The 23,643-nt window shown below is 38.1% G+C and overlaps 1 protein-coding gene across 1 annotated transcript in view; it reads left to right on the top strand.

Moving 5' to 3' along the window:
• LOC150077864 (uncharacterized) overlaps positions 1–19,719 on the top strand; it is a 65,846-nt gene extending 46,127 nt beyond the window's left edge. Inside the window, exon 5 of the mRNA XM_090384385.1 lies at positions 19,659–19,719. Coding sequence (XP_090240511.1) covers positions 19,659–19,719 — 61 coding nt within the window. The remainder of the gene's footprint in view (positions 1–19,658) is intronic.
• Positions 19,720–23,643: the final 3,924 nt, after the last annotated feature.

Raw genomic sequence — 23,643 nt, 5'->3', positions numbered from 1 at the left:
TATTTTGACTCGGTTGCTCAATATTAGAGTGAAATTATTTCAAATATCCAATCAGAATTTTTAAAAAATGCAAAAAAATCATTAATCATTAGTTCCCTTTTAATATAATCACTTTAATGTCTTCTCTTTTGATGTAATGAGGTTATCCGAGTTTCCTCCTCCAATTTTAAAATTTATTTTCATGCTGCCATATAAAAACTGTCTACAATTACTGAGAAACTCGGATAACCTCACCTACTGGAAAATTAAGACAGTTTGTAGAAACACAAACATATTATTTGAAATATACTAGAAGTGACCTTGAAAAATGTATATATACTTACTTACTCCTCAGAACCTGCATTCAGTTTCCTCCCTAACCCTTTTATATTCCTTTTCAAATTGCCCTTTTAATTTTTATTTTATTGCTTTATTGCCTGAAATGCCTTCCATCCAAGTTATAAATACACCAGCAAAACGGATTCAAAAATAAATAGGATCAAGCCCTAAGTAAAATGTGTGTACAGTATAATGTTTAATTGATAAATATTGCAATAGCATTAATGCCACATATATACCAATTTGATAATTAATAAATAGTTTATTTCTTAATAGCAACATGAAGCATGAAATAAATAATCAAGTTTATATATATATATATATATATATATGTATGTATACATAAATGCATAAAATATACTTTTACTCTGAATACCTATATTCCATATTTTAAATTTCATTTGTCATTTGATTCCCTTGGTTTGCAGTTCAATAAATACTGTAATATAACAGAGATACATACTCTGGAAAAGGTTAATTATAATTTTTTTAAGGCATTTATCTGTACTTTAAAATAAATTACACCCTGGCAGCATAAAATTAGAGTCCATAATATATGATAAAAGCAACGGCCTCATGGTTACTTTAATATTTTATAATATAAACAAATACATTTATTAGTGCTTGAAGACAGTTTCACTTGGAATCAGCCACATTCCAAATAATATTCTGATCCAGAACCTCGAAGATAATTAGGAATTCTACCATTGTTGTACAGCATTGTCAGATTGAAAATTATTTATATCATTTCTTGGTAAGTTATATCCATCATTTCAGCTTGAGTTCATATCAGTGCTCTGGAACTGATTAAAATAATTGGATGCTACTTTTGTCAGCAGTCTGTGTATTAATTGGACACCTGTTTATAAGACTTTCTTGTTACAGATCCTAAAATACATCCCAGAATTTTTGCATATATTTTTTAAATTTTGAACTGGGGTGTCTAAATGTACGAGATATAAGTTTTTGGTTACTTATCCCTTTTTGAACATGTTATTAAATGCAGATTATTAGATTACTTGCTATTAGATTTGGTCACTGCCATGTTATATGGCCAGAGCATTATATATACGCACATACACTACAGTTAATAAGTCAAGCTGTTCCCTTTTTTAAATTCTAATTCTGATATAAATCTGCTAAAAATTTATCACTAGTCGCCAATGTGTATTTACCAATGCCTGAACAGTGTGTTATTTGTGTTTTTAACTATTTGTAAGTTGTTTTTTTTTTTTTTTTTCCTGAAGGTGGCAATAATGTTGGTATTTGCCAACATATATGTATATAGGGTCATTTGCTTTTTATAACATTTATTTTGGTATATTGTTTTATTTAACTGTATTTGTTTACTTCTATCTACATTTTTATAGAATTGTAACATTAGAGTAGTGGCAAAATCATGTTTATTGAAGGGATGTAGTTGTTCTGAGTAAGTTAATGTTATGAAATAGTGGAAGTGAAGGACTATTTGAATTAAAATTTGCATTTATTTATAGAATCTTTAATACTCTTTATAATGAATAACATTACGTTTTTATTATTGGAAGATAGAAATAAAGCAAATTTTTAACCAGCTTTGCATGATAACTGTTCTGTTTGTTTTTATTGTTATTTGCACTTTTTTTTATTTAGTGCAACAATTATTTAAATTAATAATTTGTGTTTTATTTTTATTTCATGTTGTCATTGTCTTATGAATTCTCTACCTCTCTTTTTATTCCTCTAAACACACACAATGTGTGCGCGCGTGCACGCACACACTTTTTCTCACACTCTCATTCTTAGAGAAAGAATCTGAATGTTGAATTTTTCATTCATCTTAACATTTCATTTATCTTAACAGTACTGGAGCTTGTCACTCGTATCTGTATGGTGTGTGTTGTCTGTAGAAGCGCATGTTTGCAAGCTGAAAAATTCAGAATAACTCACAGGGAGGAAACCCCTGCTCATTTCACCTGAGATAGCTCATCCTAGATTGAAAAGGACTCTAGAAATTCCTTGTCATTGACAGAAATCAAACACAGGCATCTTTATGCAAGTAGCAGGCAGTGATGTATTGTGCCAGCTGAGTTACCACCAGAGAAATTTAGACTAAGATATTGGAAGATGGGTTGTAGAAATGAGAATGTTTGTAAAGTTCAGTGCATAGTCCAAGCTTTCATTGCTATAGCATTCATTAATTGTATAGCAAAGTGTTTACTTTTAAAACTTGTTTTAGCCTCACAATAGTCTTGTCACTGTCTTATAAACAAGCAGTTCTGAAAATTTTAACTGTGCCACATAAGAATGTTGTGTGAAAATTTTCCTTCAGTTAGCAGATCTTCGATTGTTGGGACAGACTTCCATCTGGTGTTGTGGAAGTGGATAGTTTGAATAAATTCAAGGGGAAAACTATTAGAGGAGGATGAACAGGTGAAAAGTTACTGTTACTGTTTGTTTTCTGTCTTTTTTTTTTTTTTTTTATGCTGACATTTAAGCTTGCTTTCTTGCATCATTTACTACTATTAATACTAATACTTACTGCCGTCATGGTATGGTAGGCATCCAGGCAAATGCCTAGTGTGCTTTTTTGGGTAGGGGCTCTTCACCCTCATGTGGATTATTTAAAAGGGCATGCTTGATTTGCCTAAAGTGCAAAAATATCTCATGACAACGCTGCTAATACTAATAAACAGTCTTCAGTGGATGTTTATGAAAATAACCAAAATATCCTATTGTTTAGCTGCTCTGTTTGGTAAATGGCAGCTAACAATGACTAGTTGCATCCTTCTGGATCAGTGATTAAAAATTAGCCCTTAACCAACTTTTATAAGCATGAATTAGGAACTAAAAGAATTTGATTTAGCTTTGAAGTTACTTCCTAACAACAAAGCTCTTGGTATGGTATAGATAATATTACAGCAGAATTAATAAAGAACAGTGGAGACCAAGTCAAGCAGTCACTATTTGAATTGATTTCAAAAGCATATAGTGAAGGAAAATGGCCAGAAGAACATTGTACAACTATCATAGTGCCAATACCAAAAAAATCCACACCAACCAAATTCATATGCATATGCATTAAAGCCTCATACACCAGCCTCATATCATATGCATTAAAAATGAAAAATATGAATAGAATGTTACACATCAAACAGTAGAGGACACACAATGCCATTTTAGAAAGAACTTATCTACAAGAGAAGCAGTAGGAACTTTAAGATTCTTAGGTGAAAGCATAAATGGAGAAATGACAAACAGCAAAAATAGAGAGGAGTGAGGCAAGGATGCCTGCTTTCCCTAGGTTTGTTTAATATATTTGCAGAATTAATATTGAAAGAAGCATTTGATGGTAAAAAGCTGGGTATAAAGATAGGTGAAGAATGCTTAGCACAATTAAGTTTGCAGATGATTAGGTAATCTTTGCAGGTAGTCCAAGAATATTATCCAGTATGCTAAAACAGTTAACCAAGAAAGTGAAGAAATATGGAATGAAGGTTAAAACAAAGATTATGATAAGTAAAAAGCCAAAACAATTTCATATTGAAATTGATGGTGAAAAAATAGAACAGGTTACAAAATTTAAATATCTAGGACAGATTATAACACAGGATGCATCTTGCAACAATAAAATTGGTTCAAGAATTGTAATGGTAAAACAAGCATTTAGAATTAAAATTTCTTTACTAAGCCAAAGGAATATGTCACTAGATCTAAGAAAAAGAATTATGAAAACATATATTTGGTCAATTGCATTGTATTCAGCAGAGACATTAAACAAAACCAATTTGAAAAAACTAGAGGCGTTTGAAATGTGGTGCTGGCGGAGAATGGAAAAGATTAGCTAGACAGAAAAAATGAGTAATAATGTGGTTTTACAACATATATAAGAAAGAATTCTAAGAAGAATTAGAAGACTGGCTACAATGGATTGGACACACCATGAGGCATAGAGGGATGTTACTGGACATGCTGGAAGGCAAAATACAAAGAAAAAGAAAACAAGGAAGACGAAGAAACACCATAAATAATTCTGAAGGAAACTGGGCTTTGGAGTTATGCAGAAGTGACCTAGCACACACACTTCACTACTGTGAAGAGCGTTTTCCACCTCATCCCACAGAGATGCTCAATTGGATTGAGATCTGGTGACTGGGGAGGACACCACAGTAGGCTGAAGTCACGCTCGTGTTTATGAAACCAGTTTTGCCCAATTATGCCCATGTGACGTGGCACTTTGTCCTGTTGAAAGGATCCATTCACAGATTGATAAGCAATTAACTAGCCAAGGATGCTTTTGGTGAGAAATAACTTCCAGATGATTTATGGCATCCAAATATTTCTCCACTGTTATCACGGAACCCAGTGTGCAGCAAGAAAACACTCCAACACTCCTCACGTGATTATGCTGCTACCACCAGGTGGCTGTGTAAGGTAGGATGGGTGCATGGACTCATGCTGTTTCACCATATCTGGCCCTCTCAGCAACAGTAACCGAGATTAGTCAGACCAGGCAACGTTTTTCAATCTTTCACTGTCCAGTTTTCATGTTACTGGGTCAGCTGTAACCATACCTTCTTGTTTTTAGTATTAGTATTAGTAATGGCAAATGATGCAAGAAAACAAGCTTATGCAGCATCATCCAAAAAAAAAAAAAAAAACACTTCCCATGTCACCTGTTCAAATAGTCTTTCCCAAAATGGGGTCTCAAAGCAATGCAGTATTCAGGATAAAACCGAACCATTTTATATAATGGAATAATACCCTCCTTATCTCTATTGGCAATGCTTCTATATTATAATGACAAAATCCCCATGTACTATCCTATCTGCACCCGTCACAAAACTTGATATAACTTGATGAGTGTGACTGCACTCACTTGATGCAGACATCAAGTGGGTGCAGTCGCACCCAACTACCTATCATTATCTACAGCCTTCAGTTTGGTGGTTACCAAGTGGTATGTTACTCTAGGATTACTATTGCCCAAATGAAAGACCTTGCATTTTCCAATATTAAACCCCAGCCCATCCATATATTTTATCCAAGTCTCATTGAAGTAGCAGACTCTGATTACCATCATTAAACAGTGTTCACCTTTATATCATAAAAGTGGACAGAGCGTTAAATATGATTAATGAATATTAGAAACTTCCAAGGGACCAGAAGATCCAAACCCTGTGGGACCCACCTTTGACATTCGAACCACAGATCAAATAGAAACAGACAGCTGACTTAGACTTTCACAAAGTGGTTGCAGTGCTAGTTTTGCCAACCAACACAAATAGTAATTTCTTTTGTTTTATTCAGAAAGGGTTGCATTGTACAATCTGCTCTCTGATCCATCAGCTCGAGAATTATTTCTCCATGACAGATGCTGTACTCTGCTTCCTTGGTGCCACCCACCAAGAAAGAACAGTGGTTATCTGCCATAATCAGAACACGAGGACAAGATATATTTCAGCAGGAATACCCCAAGAGGAGTCTTCTCCGAACTTCCCTTTCTATAGAAAAACCATACATCATCTTTATGCAAATGACCTCAAATCCTCACAAGAAATGGGCCCAATGACGAAGGTGCAGATATCAAGTGTGTTCTCTGTTCGAAATTAAGCAGTCTACAGACATATCTGCTGAATTTAACATTTGCATCAATCCAACCAAATTAGCCGTAATGTACTTCCTGAAGAATCATCCAGCTGAAGCCTCTGTCTCTTAACCTGAAATATCAATAAAAAATGTCATATTAGCACCACTGAAGAACTTCATCTATACATGTGTGTGTGTGTGTGTAAATTGGTTGTGTTCTCTGGTCAGTTTGAATGTGCTGAATGAAAAACACTGGGTTTCTGGAGAAAACCTTGCTGTCTATGCTTGAGATAAACTAACTCATCCACGAAGTGAAATAGCCCATCAGAGTTCCTTGCATCATTGACGAGATTCGAATCAGCCTCTCTTCATTTGATGTGTTAAGGATGATTATAACCACTGTGCTACCGTGTGGACTGGAAATACCAATAGTCATAAACAGTACCAACCTAGGTATAACTTTTGATCCAATGCTTACTTTTTTTTTGCATAAATACGATTAGCCAACATGTTTCACCAACTGAGATGGAACACCAAAAAATAACTACTTGTGAATGACTAAGAAGGCTCAATTCAAGTGGACTCTATGCAAGGAAGGCAGTGGTTTGTTATTATTAGCCATATGGTGCAAGGAAGCCTGAGGTTTATGCTGCACCAAGCAAAAAAAAATTTCTGAATTACCCAAAAAGAGAGAGAGAGGGAGGGAGAGGTAGAAGGGAATCACCAAGAAAGAGAAGAATGATGATATCCAGCTCAGGACCCTGGGTGTGCCAAGCCCATACTCACCAGATGTGAGCCCCTGGGGGGTTTGTATTCCATTAACTCCAACCTACAGCAGGGTTGGTCAAAACTGGACATGAACATGTGACTTGAAGCTCTGACAAATTGGTTACAGTTCTGTTCTCTGATGAGTTGAGTTTTAGCCTACAAACATTCTACATGTTATTTCATCTGGAGACAATGAGGAATGTGGTACCATCCCTTAAACAACAAAAAGAAACACTCGGTGGAGGCGATGTTCTCGTGTCACGCGTAATAATAATCGATGGTCGCATCCCTCTTCATGTTTTTGATAAGGGTACGATAACAGATTTTTAGGTACCATCATCATCTTTTCATGCACGAAAATGCCACTGCACATAGAGCTCAAGTGGTGGAGAAATATTTTGAAACAAGATATCCAATGACTGCCATGGCCAGCACAATGAGCAGACTTAAATCTGATCGAACATTTGTGCAATGCCCTTGGGCATTGCATTGCATGTGGACAGCCAACTCGGTAGCTTGGTGTGCTAAGGCCTGTGCTGATGGAAGCATGTAGTGTGTATTTAGTGTCAAGTGGCACCAGGGGTTTCCCCCATCTCTATGTTACTTTCATTGTGGATGTACCAGTTTCCTGGGTAGGCCAGAGATTTAAAAGTGTGGATTGTGTATATGTGTACTGTTGTTCTTCTGTCCATTTAGCCGCTGGACCCCTGCTGAGGGCCAACATTGCCTGCACGCAGCCATGTGGAGGCAGATCAGGTACCCAATAGTTTAGAATTTTATTACTCTGGCAGGCCTTACCACCTAGATTCCTGAGATTTCAGTAGCTAGGGCCTATGCTAAAATTTTCAAGGACGAGACACTGAGTCAAAAGTGGTAATGCACATTTTAATTTGGCCAGTTAAATTTTTGATTGCGTAGATCAAAAGTGAAGTTTAAACAGAGTAGGGGGGAGACTGACTTGGGGGGAAGAGATATGGGGCAAGTAGGGAAGGCAACCCCAACACAGCAGGGTGAGCCCACACCCCACCAGAGGGGAGCAATGGGGAGGGGAGTATCCCACTTTCAGGTAGCAATTGTATAGTTGTAGATTGGGCACCAGGTCCACTATCTGCTTCATAAAGGTATGCCACAAGAGCAGGGCACATATCGCCAAGATGGCACATAGGCAGCACAGCTACGTTTGTCAAGTGAGATCACTTCTGTGAAGTTGCGCCAGAGACCAAGTCCCATCCCATAGGTCAGTTAGGTCCTGTCAAGTGGGTCAATCCCAATGGTGTCTCGTTGCAGCCAGTAGTTTGTCTCCTTCTGGGGTTTCCAATATGTCTTCTGGGGTAGGCAGCAGGATAAATCGGATTCCACAGCTGCCATCTATGTACAGTAAGTTTGGTTTCTCAATTTCTGATCGCAAACCAGTTTCTTCTGCGAAGAGGTCCTGAGCAAATCTGGTGAAGTTTGGATACTCGTCCTTTGAATCCAAGATATAATGTGGTATTTACCTCAGTCGTGTTGTGAAGATCCCATGCAGGTCTGATATATGGGGCACTGGAAAGCTCCCAGCTTTCCCCATCTCTGCAAGTACAGTTTGGATCCTAGAGCAGTCCAAGTATGGAAAGCTTATCATTAAAGGGGCCATGGCCCATCAGAAGGAAGGTTGAGCAGAGGCTTGGCTGAAACCAGGCAGATGATTTTGGATAGGTTCTTTCTATGAGGAGGGTGAATTTTCTCGTGACCTCACGCTTAGAGGAGATTGACCACCTGGTCTACCACATTTGCTTAAGTTGTGCCTGTAGTATTCTTTTCTTGTTTTACTCCATTCATCAGTTCCATTGTATGTCCTAAGAAGGTAATGGTGATTCCCTTTGTTATGTAATACTTCATGCCACATCTGATAATTTCGAGACCCAGCAGTAGCACCCCCACCAGGACCTGGAGTGCTGACAGTGTTACAGGCACGTGTTATTTTTAGCAATATTGATCGTTGTATTGAATCCAGTATCCTTTTATTGGTGACCGTCATTTTGTGATAAAAAATAGCAGCAATATGTAATTATTGGGATAAAAGTGGCTTTGTAATAAAGGGCCAGTGTCCATTTATATAGTCCCCAAGCTTGTCACGTGACTCGGGAAACCATGGCTGCATAATTACCGCTTTTCCTTCTGAGTTGTGGTTTTAATTAGAGGTTTGAATCAAAAATGATGCCAAAATATCTCATTTGAGTGGCAAAATTTATGTAGCTCCACATATTTTTATCTGGGAAGGTCTTGGATCAAGGGTTCCCTTGATCCAAGACCTTCCCAGATGTAGTTTTGGTTGGTGATATGATGAGATCATTCTCTTCTGCCCATTTCTGCAGGGTGATAAGAGCTCGATTTGCTGAGATTTCCAGCTGGGCTCTGAAGTCAGCCGCCACTGTCAATATAAGGTCATCGGTGACTTTATATGCCTGTAACTTGACATCCCCTAGGTCAGTGTGTAGGAATTCATCAAGACGATATTCCACAGTAATGGGCCCAGAACATACCCCTATGGACCCTCTCTGGCTAGGCTTTAACATGGAGTTATGATTTTTGTTTTTCTCTGCAAGAGGTAAAAGCTGATGGAAAGAGGTTTGACAGGATTCGTGCTAGTTGGAGCCTTCCCCGGACACTCGGCCACCAGAGGAAGTCGAACTCCCCAGCGAAGTCCCCCGAAATGTCAGGAGGTACTTATTTTGACATTCCTTGGCTGCAATTAGGAGTTTTATCATGGCGTCAGTTGTGGAAAGTCCCTGCTTGAAGCCATATTGGTTTGGTGCATTCATGTCTGTTGAAGTATAGTGCTGCTGCAGTCGCTTGGAAGGAGGCTTTCATTGAGTTTGCTTGCCACGGTTAAGAGCGCTATGGGACGGTACGATTCTGATTGCTCAGGGTTTTGCCACAGTTTTTAAGGATTAGTTTTATGTTGGCTGTTCTCTATTGTTTTGGAAAGTATCCTGCTTTTAGGCAGCAGTTGTATAGTTGTAGGAGTAGATTGGGCGCCAGGTCCGCTACCTGCTTCATAATTTCAAGCTCAATTTGGTTTAAGCCAGGACACTTCATATTTCTGATCCTTGCAGCCGCCTGTTGGAATTGTCATTTTGCTGGCAGAGTTCACATTTTTGGTCGGTCTGTGGTGTTACTTGCTACCTGTAAATAGCGTCCAGGATGTTCATTGATTGCTCCCATGTAGTAGTTAGATGGCCTTGCGTGGTTCTAGTAGTCGTGAGTACTTCACCCTGGAGAGTTTATTGGTGGTAACCTTGTCCCCCCTCCCTCCAGGGTCACTGTTTCCCATTGTTTTCACTAGCTCTTCCCAAGCGTGTTCTTTGCTTTTCTGAATCTTATCCGTGTACTGGTTTCTTGCCGGTCTGTATCACAGTTTGAGTGCCTCCACTTCATGTACCAGCCAGGTTCTGCAAGCTCTCTGGAAGTTTCCTTCTAGCAACTTTTCTCCTCGACTCTTGTAGCTCTTGAGACTACCACGGCACCGTACCGAGCATAGGGTTTTTCCTTTTCATTGCTGTTTGCGTGACTTTTGTTATGAGGTCGTCTGTAATCTTTCATTGCAGGACATCAGGATCATCCTCAGTCAGCAATTCCTGCTGCCTAGACTGTGTGGCCTCGGTGAGCCTTTAAGCAAAGAGGTTCCAGTTTGCCTTGTTAATGGAAAACCTGTTGCATTGTTGCCTGGTTGTTGGGGTTTTGGCAAGGTTTCTTGTGATCCGGAAGGTGATTACCAGTGGTCCAAGAGTCCTCACCCTCCAGTTGGAGACGTGTAAGGCCAGGTTTGTTGTGGCGAGGGAAATATCAATTGTCGCCTCCCAGTGTAGGCTGCAAGCTGGTTTGGTTTGTTTAAGACCGTCAGCTGCGAACCAGAGGAAATCCCCCAGGAGTTCTCCATTGTGGCTCCCCCTTCTGTCTTTAGTGGTGCTGTGCCGTGTAGGTGAGCAGCAGTTGACATCTGAGCCTACGATTATTTTTCGTTGGGTAACACATCTAGTAGGTACTAAGTAATTGGTGGTATGGATAATTTCTTGGCCTGGTCTGCAGTATAAGCAGACCACAAAGAAGGTCTCAATTGGTGAGATGATGTGAGCACAGGCAACCAATAGTGTACAGAGCTGTCTGACCTTTGTAGTTGCTATACTCAGGTTGTGCACTAATATTGCTGCCCATAGCGTGTCCCCCATTCTTTTGGATAAGCTTATACGCTAAAGATTACCCTCTTACCATTTTATCATGTGCATAGGGCTCCTGGATTATGAGGATATCGGCTCCTTCCTCATCAGCTCTCACCCTCAACTGGTCCACCACTGCCCTGGCCCTCTGTGCATTATACTGAAAGGTATAACCTCTGTCTGGTTATATTTTTTATTGTGTATAGCCATAATCAGTTCTGTTCTGGTATATGCTTTTTGCTTTAATGTAGGTTGGGCAGTTGGAATCTCTGATTGCGTGATTGGCATCCTTTTTTAGTATCTTGCAGTTTGTGCATGTGGGGACTGTTAGCCTTATTTAGGCAGTTTTTGTATTCATGTGGCCGCAGATTGGAGTCGTTTGTGTACAAGTATGTGTGATGTTACCAAACTTAAGGCACCTGAAGCACTTTCGCATTACCACATGCTCCCTAAATCTGTGTGAGCTCCATTCCATGTATAGTCGGGTCAGGTCTTTTACTATCTGCCAGACAACTGGGGCAAAGTCCACGACCCAGTTGCGAGCGAATATCTTGGAGTTATAAGTTTTTTCGGGTCTTGGTCTGGTAGAGTCTCTCATAGGTTCCCTTCGTAGATTTCGTCTACTAGATCCTATGGGTTGATGTTCCTGGGAAGGCCAAATATGATGGCCGTTGAGCCTCTTCTTCTGGGAGGTTCAGGGAGGTTTAGACCAAGAGTCACTAGCTTGGGGTTGTCCATGATTGCTTTGATTTCTCCTTTTTTTGTCTCCGTTTCAATTGTGATTCCGGAACTCATCTTTCTGATTCACTTGATCCTTGTTCTCTTGAAGTTTTCTTTTATTGATTCGATGATTTTAGTTTTAATATCTTCACTTGTTGTTGGTTTCCCCCCATCTTTGGGGCGTAGGATTATTAGTTTTGGTGTTTTTAGGAGGATTTTCCCTTTGTGCTCTGCTTGGTCAACTTTAGTAGCGGCTGTAGCCTATGTCTTCAGCACCTGTGCATAGGATGGGACGTGCTATGGCATTTGGTTTTCCCCACTCGCTTGGTATACTTCCAATTTTACCAGAGCCCTTTCTTTCTCCATATTTGTTTCAACCTGTATCATCTCAGGGGTGGTTGAGGGGGAGAAGACAGAGAGTGGTAATCAATGGACACTGCTCATCGTGGACTGATGTTATTAGTGGAGTCCCTCAGGGCTCAGTGTTGGGTCCATTATTGTTTTCTGTATTTATAAATGATATTGATGATGGTATATCGGGCTTAATGTCCAAGTTTGCAGACGATACAAAGGTTGGCAGGGTTGTCAAAGACACTACTGACACTATGCTGCTGCAACAGGATCTGGAAAGGTTGAGCAGATGGGCTGAGAGGTGGCAAATGAAGTTTAACATTGACAAATGTAAAGTACTACACATGGGAAACAGCAACCCCAGAGCAACGTATCAACTCTGTGGTACTACACTGACAGTGATAGAGAATGAAAGGGACTTGGGGGTGGTTGTGCAGGCAGATATGAAGTTCTCTGAGCAGTGCAGACGGGCTGCAAGTGTAGCTCATGGAGTATTGTCAATGATATACAGGAATTTTTCCAGCAGGGATAAAGAGGTGATTATTCCATTGTATAAGGCGATGGTTAGGCCACACCTAGAGTACTGTATACAGGTCTGGAGGCCTCATTTCAAGAAGGATGTAGAGCTGCTGGAACGAGTACAGAGAAGGGCAACAAGATTAGTGAATGGAACAAAGGGGTGCTCTTACGAAGAAAGGCTTAAGTTTTGCAAATTACAGTGTCTGGAGACTAGGCACCAGCGAGGTGATCTGATAGAGGTGTATAAAGCCTTGAATGGTTTAAGCATGCTCAATGCTGATGGGATTCTTCCTCTGGCTCAGAAAAATCACCTGAGAGGGAATAAATTCAAATTGAGGAAAGACAGATGTAGGATAGACGTGCGGAAATTTGCCTTTAGCCAGCGGGTGGTTGGTTGGTGGAACAGACTTCCATCCCTTGTGGTGGAGGTTGATAGCCTAAATAAGTTTAAGGCTCAGCTGGACAGGTATTTTGAACGAACAGAGGGGTGAAGTGGAAGTGGGTTTTTTTTTTTTTTTTTTTTTGGCTGATGCTGCATAAGCTTGCTTTCTTGCATCAAATGCCTCTACTAATGCTAATGCTAATGCTAATGCTAATCTCCAATTTTGTCAATAAGGACCCGATTTCTGCCCTTAGGACAGTAGTTACCCTGTTTGTGTGCTCTTTAAACAGGTTCTCGAGCTCCATTTTTAGGATTAGAAATTTCTCGATGACCGAGCCCTCGGGAAACGTGGGGTCCAGCAGGGGGATGTCCTGCTGTTTCTCTTCCATGTGGTCATTTTGGGACAGTGATGGATGTTGCGACTCCTTTTGTGCCGACTTGGAGCATGTCTCCCTTTCTGACTTTGGGACCGTTGGTCTTTTATTCTTTATTTTCATCTGGAGGGGTTCCATTGGGATTTCCTCTATATCTTCATAGTGTTCGAGTAACACCGGATCGTCGTTTTGGTCTTGTGAAGGCGCTGCATCGTCCTTTTTCGGCTTTCCCTCCATATTTTTCAAAATCCGGAAAATCAGTCAGATTTCAGATTAGCGGGGATCCGTTACTCTGATCGCGGAACAATGTTATAGGGAAGTTGTTGGGCATTGCTACAAGTCTGAGCTCAATTTGTCGATGTGCAGCACATCTGCAAAGATTTTGGCTGTCCCCTCCTGAATACTTGGAGGGGGGAACACCCAATTCAAAAATGCTCCCAGAGGAAGGGAGGCTACTTCTGGGGTTTTAATGGCCCCTGTAGTCGATGATCTTATCAGATTTTCGATGGAGTAGACAGGAAAAAAAGTTGGCACATCACCATGGCCAGTTAATGGCAGATAGAAGGGAAGTCACTGAACTCATAATTATACTGTTCCGAGCACTTTTCAGTCACAGAAATGTTGGGGAACTCTTTCAGCCCAGGGTATGCACTGATGGGGGTCACCCACCTCAGTCAAGGACCATATACCAGCGCAGCGGCCGCGTTATATCGGAGCTCTTCTCTATTTCCATTCCATGAGCTGCATGGTGACTGTACAGTCTCACAAATAAAGGAAACAGAGAAAAACGCTAGTATCCGGCGAAAAACCCAATGGACACTGAAAATATCTCACCACTAGAATCCGCCCGATGAATACTTGCTGTGAGGATAAAATTTGAACTGAAAATTAAAGTAAAAATACATAATCCAGAGCGTTGATTACAGAGCGCAGAAAAACGTGTCCACTCGTAACGGCAGTCATTGCTAATGTCTGTTGATGGAAGAATGGGATTTGTTGCCACAGAACAGTATAGTCACCCTTATATCGAGCATGGTTCAAGGCTAAACAGCCCTGAACCATGCTCGATATATTAGAGGGGAGGGGATTATCCACTGTACTGATGTCATGTGACCACATTTTCAAGAAACTTGTATTGAATTATGTAATGTGACCTTTTTGGTAATTCTTATTCAACCCTTAAAATGTCCCTTATACCTGTTCGAAGTTTCTCGCTGTCTCCTCATTTCATCGTTATTCTATGGTATACCACTATACCAAATTTTTGTACGGCAGCTTCATTGCAAACTGCACGCGTTGCACCCAGAGGCAGACTGGGTCAAAAATTCTTACCGGAGAAAGCTTATACCCACCTCATACTAGTGTTTATGGCCAAAATCACACCGGTCTCCATCGACTTTCTGCCTCTCTCCCGGGGTTTTCCCGGTAAGTCTTATGGCCAGTCCACCTCTGGTTACACCACGTTCTCTTAATTTCGTAGAGCAGTATAATATTCACTGATTTCATCTTACTGTTAAAATATGTAATATTATGTCACATGTCTAAAGAATAGTTTAGCAGGCCAGTATAAGATAAAGGTTCTTTGTCCACTTTATAACAGTAGAAAGTTTCAAATTTTAAGCTTGTTTTCTGTTTCTTCCTTTCCACTTTAAGCTTGCAACTTATCAAGTCCATTCAATTTTGATTGCATCGTTCCACTGTAATTTGGGTCTTCCTATGTCTCTCTTGCTTATTTCTTTACTAATCTTATCTTTCATTCATTTGACAAGACCTCCCGTTAGTCTTCTATCTTTTTGTCCAATTGTTTATGAGTTCAATTTCACTTTCATCTCTCATCTCACACGAATCTGCAGTATCACGTTTATTGGTTCTCACAGCGACACGTGAATAACTTTTATAATGCCACCAAGCGGGTAGTAACGCAGCTTTCTAAACACTGGGGTAATTCTTACACAATAATGCAATGGCAAGTGATGTAAGAAAGAAAGCTTATATAGCATCAGCCAAAGAAAAATAAAAAATTATTTAGTTCACCCATCCATATCCTCTAAGAATTTGTGTAGTTCTTCCTTGAATTTATTCGACTCATCCACCTCGACAACACACAGATGGAGGACTGTTCCAAAAATCAACCATCGACTGGCTAAAGGCAAACTTCCGCATATCTATCCTGCGACCATCGTTCCCCAATTTAAAGTTATGTGCCCTCATGTGTGTAGTCTTAGCAATTGGAAGAATGCCATTAAAATTCAGCTTATTCAATCCATTCAAGGCTTTAAACACCTCACTCAGATCTGTCCGCCGGTGCCTAGTCTCGAGACGATGCAATTTGCAAAACTGTTTCCTTCCTTAGCAATAGCACCCTTCACCAATCTGGTGCCCTTCTTTGCATCCGTTCCAGCAGATCTACATCCTTCCTAAAGTGAGGCCTCCAGACCTGTATACAGTACTCAAGATGCGGCCTAACCATGGCCTTATACAAATAGATAATCATTTCCTTATCCTTGCTAGCAAAATTTTTCTGTATATCATTGGCAAAACACCATGAGTTTTCCAGGCAGTAGTCTGCCCTGCCCAGAGAATTCATCTCTGACTGCACAGTTGCCCTCAGGTCTTTTTCATTCTCCACTACCCTTGTGTAGTACATTGCATTAGTCAATGTTAAACTTAAACTGCCATTTCTCCGCAAATCGACCCAGTTTTCCTAGATCTTCTTGCTGTAACTCACCCTGATGACTGCGTTAACACCACTGCCAACCTTTGTATCATCTGCAAACTTAGACGTTAAACCTGATATACCTTCATCAATATTATTGATAGATATTGAAAACAACAATGAACCCAGGATTGAACCCTGGGAAAACCCTCTAATAACATTAGTCTATGAAGAGCAGTGCCCATTGATAAGTCGTCTCTGTCTTCTTCCACTGAACCATCCTTTTTATTAATAGCAGTAACTTGCCCTTAATGCCACATTGCTCCAGTTTGTACAGCAGTCTTTTATGGGCAACAGTATCAAAAATCTTCCTGAAATCCAAGTGTATGATGTCAAAACATGTCAAAAGCAGGAATAGAACAGTGGAGTCCACCATTCCATTCCTGCTTTCAATTTCTATTCCCAACTATTTAAATTTCATTACTTCTTCTATTATTTTTCCTTCTTATTTCAGTTTAACTCTCGCAGGGACCTTAGTAACTGTTAACGATTTTGTTTTATTGCTTAAAGTTCCATATTATGTGTTATGCAATTCGTTGAAATCTATGCAGTAATATTTGTATATCATCTTCTGTTTGTGCTGTAGTACAGAGTCATCAGCATATTTAACATTTTTAATTCTTTATTTCCTAGTTTAACACCTTTCTTAAATTCTAAATTATTTCTCTAATAATTTTGTCCATAATAAGAGTGAAGATGGTTTGATTCAATGAATTGCCTTGTCGTATATCTTTTCTAATTGGTATTTCTTTAGATAACGTGTTTTCAGTTTTAAATTTTGTTTGATTTTCTGTATAAAATTCTCTCACTATTTTAATAAGGTTTTCAGGTATATTTTTTCTTTGCAATACTCTGCGATGGTACTCTGTGATTATGCAAAACCCTGTAGAACGGACAAAAATGTGGGCAGTGTTAAGTTTGTTGTTATGTTGTCTCTGGCCTCTTTGCCCCCGGGAAGGCAATCACCTGGAAAGCGTGCCCAGTGCCATTCTACACCACGTGGAGGTAGGCCACAACTAGACATATCCCTGGCCGAGTGGAGAAAGACCATTACAATTGTTGTCTGCCCGGAAGAGGACGAACTCCTGCATCCATTGGAGGTAGTGCTATAATAGTGGGTGTCAGCAAAATCCCGAACCCACAGCTACCCAAACTAAGGAAACCAGCATGGAGAAAAAAACAAACAAAAAAAAAAATAATAATAAAATGAAGGTAAAGGTAAAATAAGATAATAAAAAATTATAAATAAAAGTAAAAAAAAAAAAGTCATACCTATAGTTGCCCAGACTGGGGGTATGGGCTCAAAAAAAAAAGGAAAAGAAAAGAAAAGAAAAAAAATACATAAGTGAACTGTCCGAGACTGGACGAATCCCACACCCACTGGAGGTAGTGCAATAACAGTGGGTACCAGCAATCCTCAGTTTGGCCAGGCCTTTTTCTTTGTTGCACATTATTATTATTAGCCATATGGTGCAAGGGAGCCTGAGGCTTATGCTGCACTAGGCAAAAAAACTGAAAAAAAAAAAAAAAAAAAAAATTTCTGAATTACTCAGAGAGAGAGAGAGAGTAGAAGGGAATCACCAAGAAGGAGAAGAATGATGATATCCAGCTCAGCTCAGGACCCTAGGTGTGCCAAGTCCATACTCACCAGATGTGAGCCCCCGGGGGTAAGGTATATGTTATATTCCTGTCCTCTGCATCAAGGCCACCGCGAGTAACAGAGTTGGCAGAATCGCCGTCCTCCCCACCCTTGGTGCAAAAGACCTGATTTCGAGTCCCGTTGATGACGGGAGGAATTTTATGGACCTTTTTTCAGCAATGCTGAATTAGTCGGTCTCCGTCGAGGGTAGCATGGTTTTTCCTCCCGGAAACTCGAGTTTTTTGTCTAGCAAACAGAAACTTGACCTCAGAACACATGCAATTTACAGAGAGTATATACGGAGCAATATGGCCTTAGTTGCTGATACTCCTAAAACCCTACTACAGCAATCTGCGTGAAGATTCTGAAAATATGTTTCCTGATTCTGAAGATATATCAAAACATTGATATTTTATCCAAGTTAATATATTTATTAATTTCTTTTCTTTGATTTCTGATAAATCTTCATATTTGTCTCTGCCGTAAATTCCATGTTGTAATTGGCCAGAGTAATTATTCAAAAAGCCTTCTTTTGATTTTTGTACTGCAGCAACTACTTTTTGTATTCTTTTTATTTACCCAGTTTTTTGTATTCTTCATAATCTTCTTTCGTTTCTGTTCGTAATCAGGCATATTTTCTTCTTCTTTCCAGTCATTTCTTTTAACTTCTCATTAAAACAGGATGTCATTCATATTGTAGCATTGAATATTGCTAACTTTTGGAAGGTGGGGGAGGTTGATTTGACAGTGTCTTGGATCCGACTTCACCGCAAAAATACCCTCTTGAAAATAAAAACCGCTGACGCTTTTGAACGTTATTAGCATTAGCATTAGCATTAGTAGAGGCATTTGATGCAAGAAAGCAAGCTTATGCAGTATCAGCCAAAAAAAAAAAAAAAAACCCACTTCCACTTCACCCCTCTGTTCGTTCCAAATACCTGTCCAGCTGAGCCTTAAACTTATTTAGGATATCAACCTCCACCACAAGGGATGGAAGTCTGTTCCACCAACCAACCACCCGCTGGCTAAAGGCAAATTTCCTCACGTCTATCCTACATCTGTCTTTCCTCAATTTGAATTTATGCCCTCTCAGGTGATTTTTCTGAGCTAGAGGAAGAATCTCATCAGCATTGAGCATGCTTAAACCATTCAAGGCTTTATACACCTCTATCAGATCACCTCGCTGGTGCCTAGTCTCCAGACACTGTAATTTGCAAAACTTAAGCCTTTCTTCGTAAGAGCACCCCTTTGTTCCATTCACTAATCTTGTTGCCCTTCTCTGTACTCGTTCCAGCAGCTCTACATCCTTCTTGAAATGAGGCCTCCAGACCTGTATACAGTACTCTAGGTGTGGCCTGACCATTGCCTTATACAATGGAATAATCACCTCCTTATCCCTGCTGGAAAAATTCCTGTATATCATTGACAATACTCCATGAGCTACCCTTGCAGAAAGCAGAAACCGCAAGGTAAAATAATGTACAAAAGAGTAATATATCATTTAGAGAGAAAATGTAGACTCACTTAAATTTCGCCTTCCTTTAATTCCTCTGAAATTAAGTAGGGACGTTTATTTTAATTTGTTGAAAAAGGCTACAAAAACTTTCCTTTTTCGTGACCTATCAAGATTAATCAATGACGATGCATACGTGGTGCAACAGTACAAAGATCTACAGGAGAATGTCAGGTGTTGGTCAGTAAATTTTTAAGCTGATCTGCTAATTCATAATGGAATTGTTGTTAAACATCAAATTATTGTTAAAAACTTATTTATAATGCCTAAACAAAATATGAAATTTCTTTGATTTAAATGCAATTTAAATTAAAGAAGTTTTGGAAAGTTTAAAACAATCTGATGGTCAAAACTAAAGGAGATGGACCCTTTAAACAAGACATTGTTTTTTTGTTAATTATAATAAGTTACAAAATGTGATGGAGATAGTAACTTTTCAATTTAAAATATTTATTAATAATATTAAATACACAATGTATAAGTTTATTTCATTTTATATAAAATGTGCAAGTTAATTGGTAAAATTTCACAAATATTCACATAATGGTGATACGCTATCGCTTATAATCCATTTATTTTAATTACATGTTTCAGGTCTACTGTTTCTGTTATTAGCGGACATCAGAATCCTGACCCAGATGCTTCCAAAATTTAGCTGCTCTTACTATTAAAGTTTTTTGTTTTTCAGTTATAAATCTATTGTACCCATAATACAAATTAATATCAATTATTTTTGCTGTGTGGTATCCGCTTGTGGGTAGAGGGCGCTAAACTGAAATAACAAAATGGTGTGATTAATCATAAACGGTTGTATTGTGTGTATTTTAATTTCTTCAGCTTTTCCTGATTTAAACGGATGTATTGTATGTATTTTAATTTCTTCAGCTTTTCCTGATTTAAACGGATGTATTGTATGTATTTAATTTCTTTAGCTTTTCCTGATTTTTTTAATTTAATATTTATTATTTTGTATTCTTATTTCGATAAGTCTGTTACTTACATTAAATGCCAGTTCCTTTCAAACTGTTTAAATAAATATTCGAATTATGTAGATAATAATTATTTTTTGAAAATGAGTCTTTTTTATGCAATTTCCTGTATTAATTTTTATAGAAGTTTAAGTAAAAATATATATATATTAAATAAAACCTCGTATTCTGTAAATAAAATTGTTTTGTGTTTTCTTGTTAGAAAAGTTATTTATTTATTTGTTTAAAAGCTGTGATATATTACAGTACTTCTAGAAATGATATTCGAAAGTTTTGGAAAATCGGATAACTGAACTGGAGATTTTGGTCATATTCTTTATTGTATTTAACTTAGTGTTAATATTTTACAATCCAAAATTAGTTGAATCTATGAAAAAACAAGGCATGAATTCTTCTTGCTGTGTTTCCAGGGCTATCTTGTTCTATCTGTTCTTCTGGCCAGCAGGATTTAAACATCTTAGATCAGGGTTTCCCAAAGTGTGGTCCGCGGCCCGGTACCGGTCCGCGAACAACTTATTTTAAATATACCTACATAAATCTATAAGAAAATTTCCTGAAGAAATGAAAATGTAATAAAATACCAAATACCTAGTTATATTAAAAATACTTATTAAATAAATATTTATTTGCCCAAAAACAGACACAAAAATATGTTAATTTTATGTAAAATTTTGATAATAAACAAAGAAATGAAATACCCATCTTTTATTTATATTTACTGATGTTAATGAATACCTAATTGCATTATTACTGGTATGTTAAATGTCCTAATGGTACTGTCATTATTTCTTGAACCTACGAGTACAAGTATTGTACTCGTAGGTTCAAGAAATCTGCAAACACCCCGCGCTTGAAAAAGTTTGGGAAACCCTGGCTTAGATAATACAATGGTATTAATTCTCACAGCAGATCAACCTTTCCTTCGTAACGAGTTGTCTGGTATTACGCTATTTTCAACCAATGGCTTCGCCAAGAGGTTAATTGGTCTTTTTTTGTCTGTGTGATGCTGCTGTCACTGTTTGTTTCAGGGCTAACTGGTCCCTCAACGGACAGCAGGTGGTCTATGGTGACAACATTCAGACAAAACAGTTGTAAAGTTGTTCGATGTAAGCTGCCATGCTGCAGAGCTATAAGATTGCAATATAGCTAAAGCTATCTGGTTTTTTTTTTTACTTTTCCACTAGAGACCACCTGCTATCAGATGAGAGTCTACTTAGGAGTGCCTCATCTTTTGAAAGTAGTGCAATTTTTAAAAGTAGTGTTAAGAGTGTTGTGTACAGCAATGTGCGTTCTGTATACAATAAACCAGGGGTGGCCAACAAGTCGATCGCGATCTACCAATCCATCGTGGCTTTAATTTCGGTCGATCACGAAGAATTTTAAATATACGTGTATATAAAAAATAGATTAGTCAAAATCTAAATGTTATTATTATTCGCACAACAAAATGTCTTCGTGACACCTAATTTACAATCGAAAGCAGGAACTGTAGCATCATTTAAAGTGAGTCGTTTCTTGCAAAAAAATGCAAACCATTTTCTGATGGTCATCAGAAAATGGTTTGTATTTTCAGAATTCATCAAAGACGCATTTTTAGAAATAACAGATTCTCTTTTTGAAAATTTTAAGAACAAAAATGAAATTAAAAGTGCTCTTCAAGATCTGCAACTATCTCGAAATACTGTGATGCAACGCATCGAAAAAATGAGTAAAAATGTGAGCGAACAATTGCGTGCTCATATTGGTAATTGAGTGGCCTTTTCTTTACAACTGGATGAATCTACAGCCGTTAGTGATACATCTCTATTGCTCGTTTTTATTCGTATGGTTTTTGATGATTCTGCCACTAGAGAAGAACTGCTGCGTACATTTCGTTAAAAGAAAGAACTAGAGGTCTTGATTTATTTAACGCATTCAAAAATTTTATTGAAAAAAAAATTAAATTACCACTATTTAAGCTCGTATCAAAAACAACAAATGGAGCTAAAGCAATGACAGGACATCTTAACGGATTCATCGCATTGCACCAAAAGGATGACGAATTCCCAGATTTTTTGAGTTACCACTGTATCATCCACCAAAACGTGTTAGCCAGCAAGAGATTAAATACTAAAAGTATTATGGACATGGCTTTCAAAATCGTGAATTCCAGAGGACAATCTCTTCAAATGAGACTTTTCAAAATGCACCTCGATGAACATGAACCGGATATGATATTACACATAGATGTGAAGTGGCTGAGTCGGAGTAAGTTTCTACAGATTTCGAAATTTGCTGAATGAAATTCAAAATTTGTTGATCAAAGGGGGAATGATTATCAGCAGCTACAAGATACGGTGTGGTTGTGTGATCTGGCTTTGTTTTTTTTCCAGATTTTACCAGTAAATTAAGTGATCTAAATTTGGAATTACAAGAAAAAATAAAAATGTGGGTGATATGATTAGTAGTATTTCTGCATATAAATATCAATTTTTGGCAATGGCAAAGGATCTCAAAGGGAAAAAAATTCGAACATTTTGCAGTTATGCAAGATCATTTGCAAAAATATCCTGTTTTTGAATTTAATAGTGAAAAATATGGTTATGAAATCGAGAAAGTTGTGGATGATTTTGAAACCAGATTCAGTGATTTTAAAACAATTTAAGACATTGTTCAATATATTTCTTATCCATTTAATGTCGACTTAGATACAAAACAAACTGCAGAAAATATCGATGAGATTTTTCAAACGGAGAAAATATTACTTGAAAATATGTTTGCCGACAAAAGTATCCAAATGTAAAAAAATGCAGTGAACTTTTAAATTCCTGTTTTGGTTCCACATATCTATATGAATTGGCCTTTTCATACTGAAACAAAAAAAGACGAAGAATCGCTCTACTGTTACAGACTTGCATACTTAAGATTCTTTAGGGTCGGCCTTATCACAGTATATCCCCGATTTTGAAAGCTTCGCAGATGATACGAAGACACAAACTTCACATAAATTAAAAAACGTATGAATTTAAAATAAGAATTCTGAATTGTATTTAATTTTAAAATTTATAAACAACATTTTTCAATCTGTTGATTAACCTTTTTAACCATGTGCAATGAAATTCTTGAGATGGTAGATCGCGGCACATTTTGAAGAAAAAAAGTCGATCGCATCACAAATTAAGTTGGCCACCCCTGCAATAAACAGTTCTTCTTCTTCTTAATCTTTTTCAGAAACAGCCACTTGACGCTCGCGAACAATGGATTTAACTTCACATAACCAGTTTCTCCAAAGCAAATTATTAAAATCAAAATGTCATGTAAATTGATAAAGATTGCAAATTAGCATTTTTAGCATTATAGAGACATATGATGCAAGAAAGCAAGCTTATACAGCATCAGCCAAAAAAAAAAGCCTTCCCATTTCACACAACATTATTGGTCTGTGGGCTGAGAAATGGCAACTGAAGTTTAACATTAACAAATGCAAGGTACTGCACATGGGTAGCAGTAATCGCAGAGTAACTTATGAATAGTGTGGTACTACACTCAGGGTAGTGAAGAATGAAAAAAAACCTAAGGGTAACTGTGCAGTCAGACATGAAATTCTCTGA

The sequence above is a fragment of the Mastigoproctus giganteus genome, chromosome 11 (genome assembly GCF_048544385.1).
Source record: "Mastigoproctus giganteus isolate SK-2022 chromosome 11, ASM4854438v1, whole genome shotgun sequence".
Classification (NCBI taxonomy): domain Eukaryota; kingdom Metazoa; phylum Arthropoda; class Arachnida; order Uropygi; family Thelyphonidae; genus Mastigoproctus; species Mastigoproctus giganteus.
Note: the sequence above shows the minus strand (reverse complement) of the source record. Positions and strands in the feature narration are given on the sequence as shown.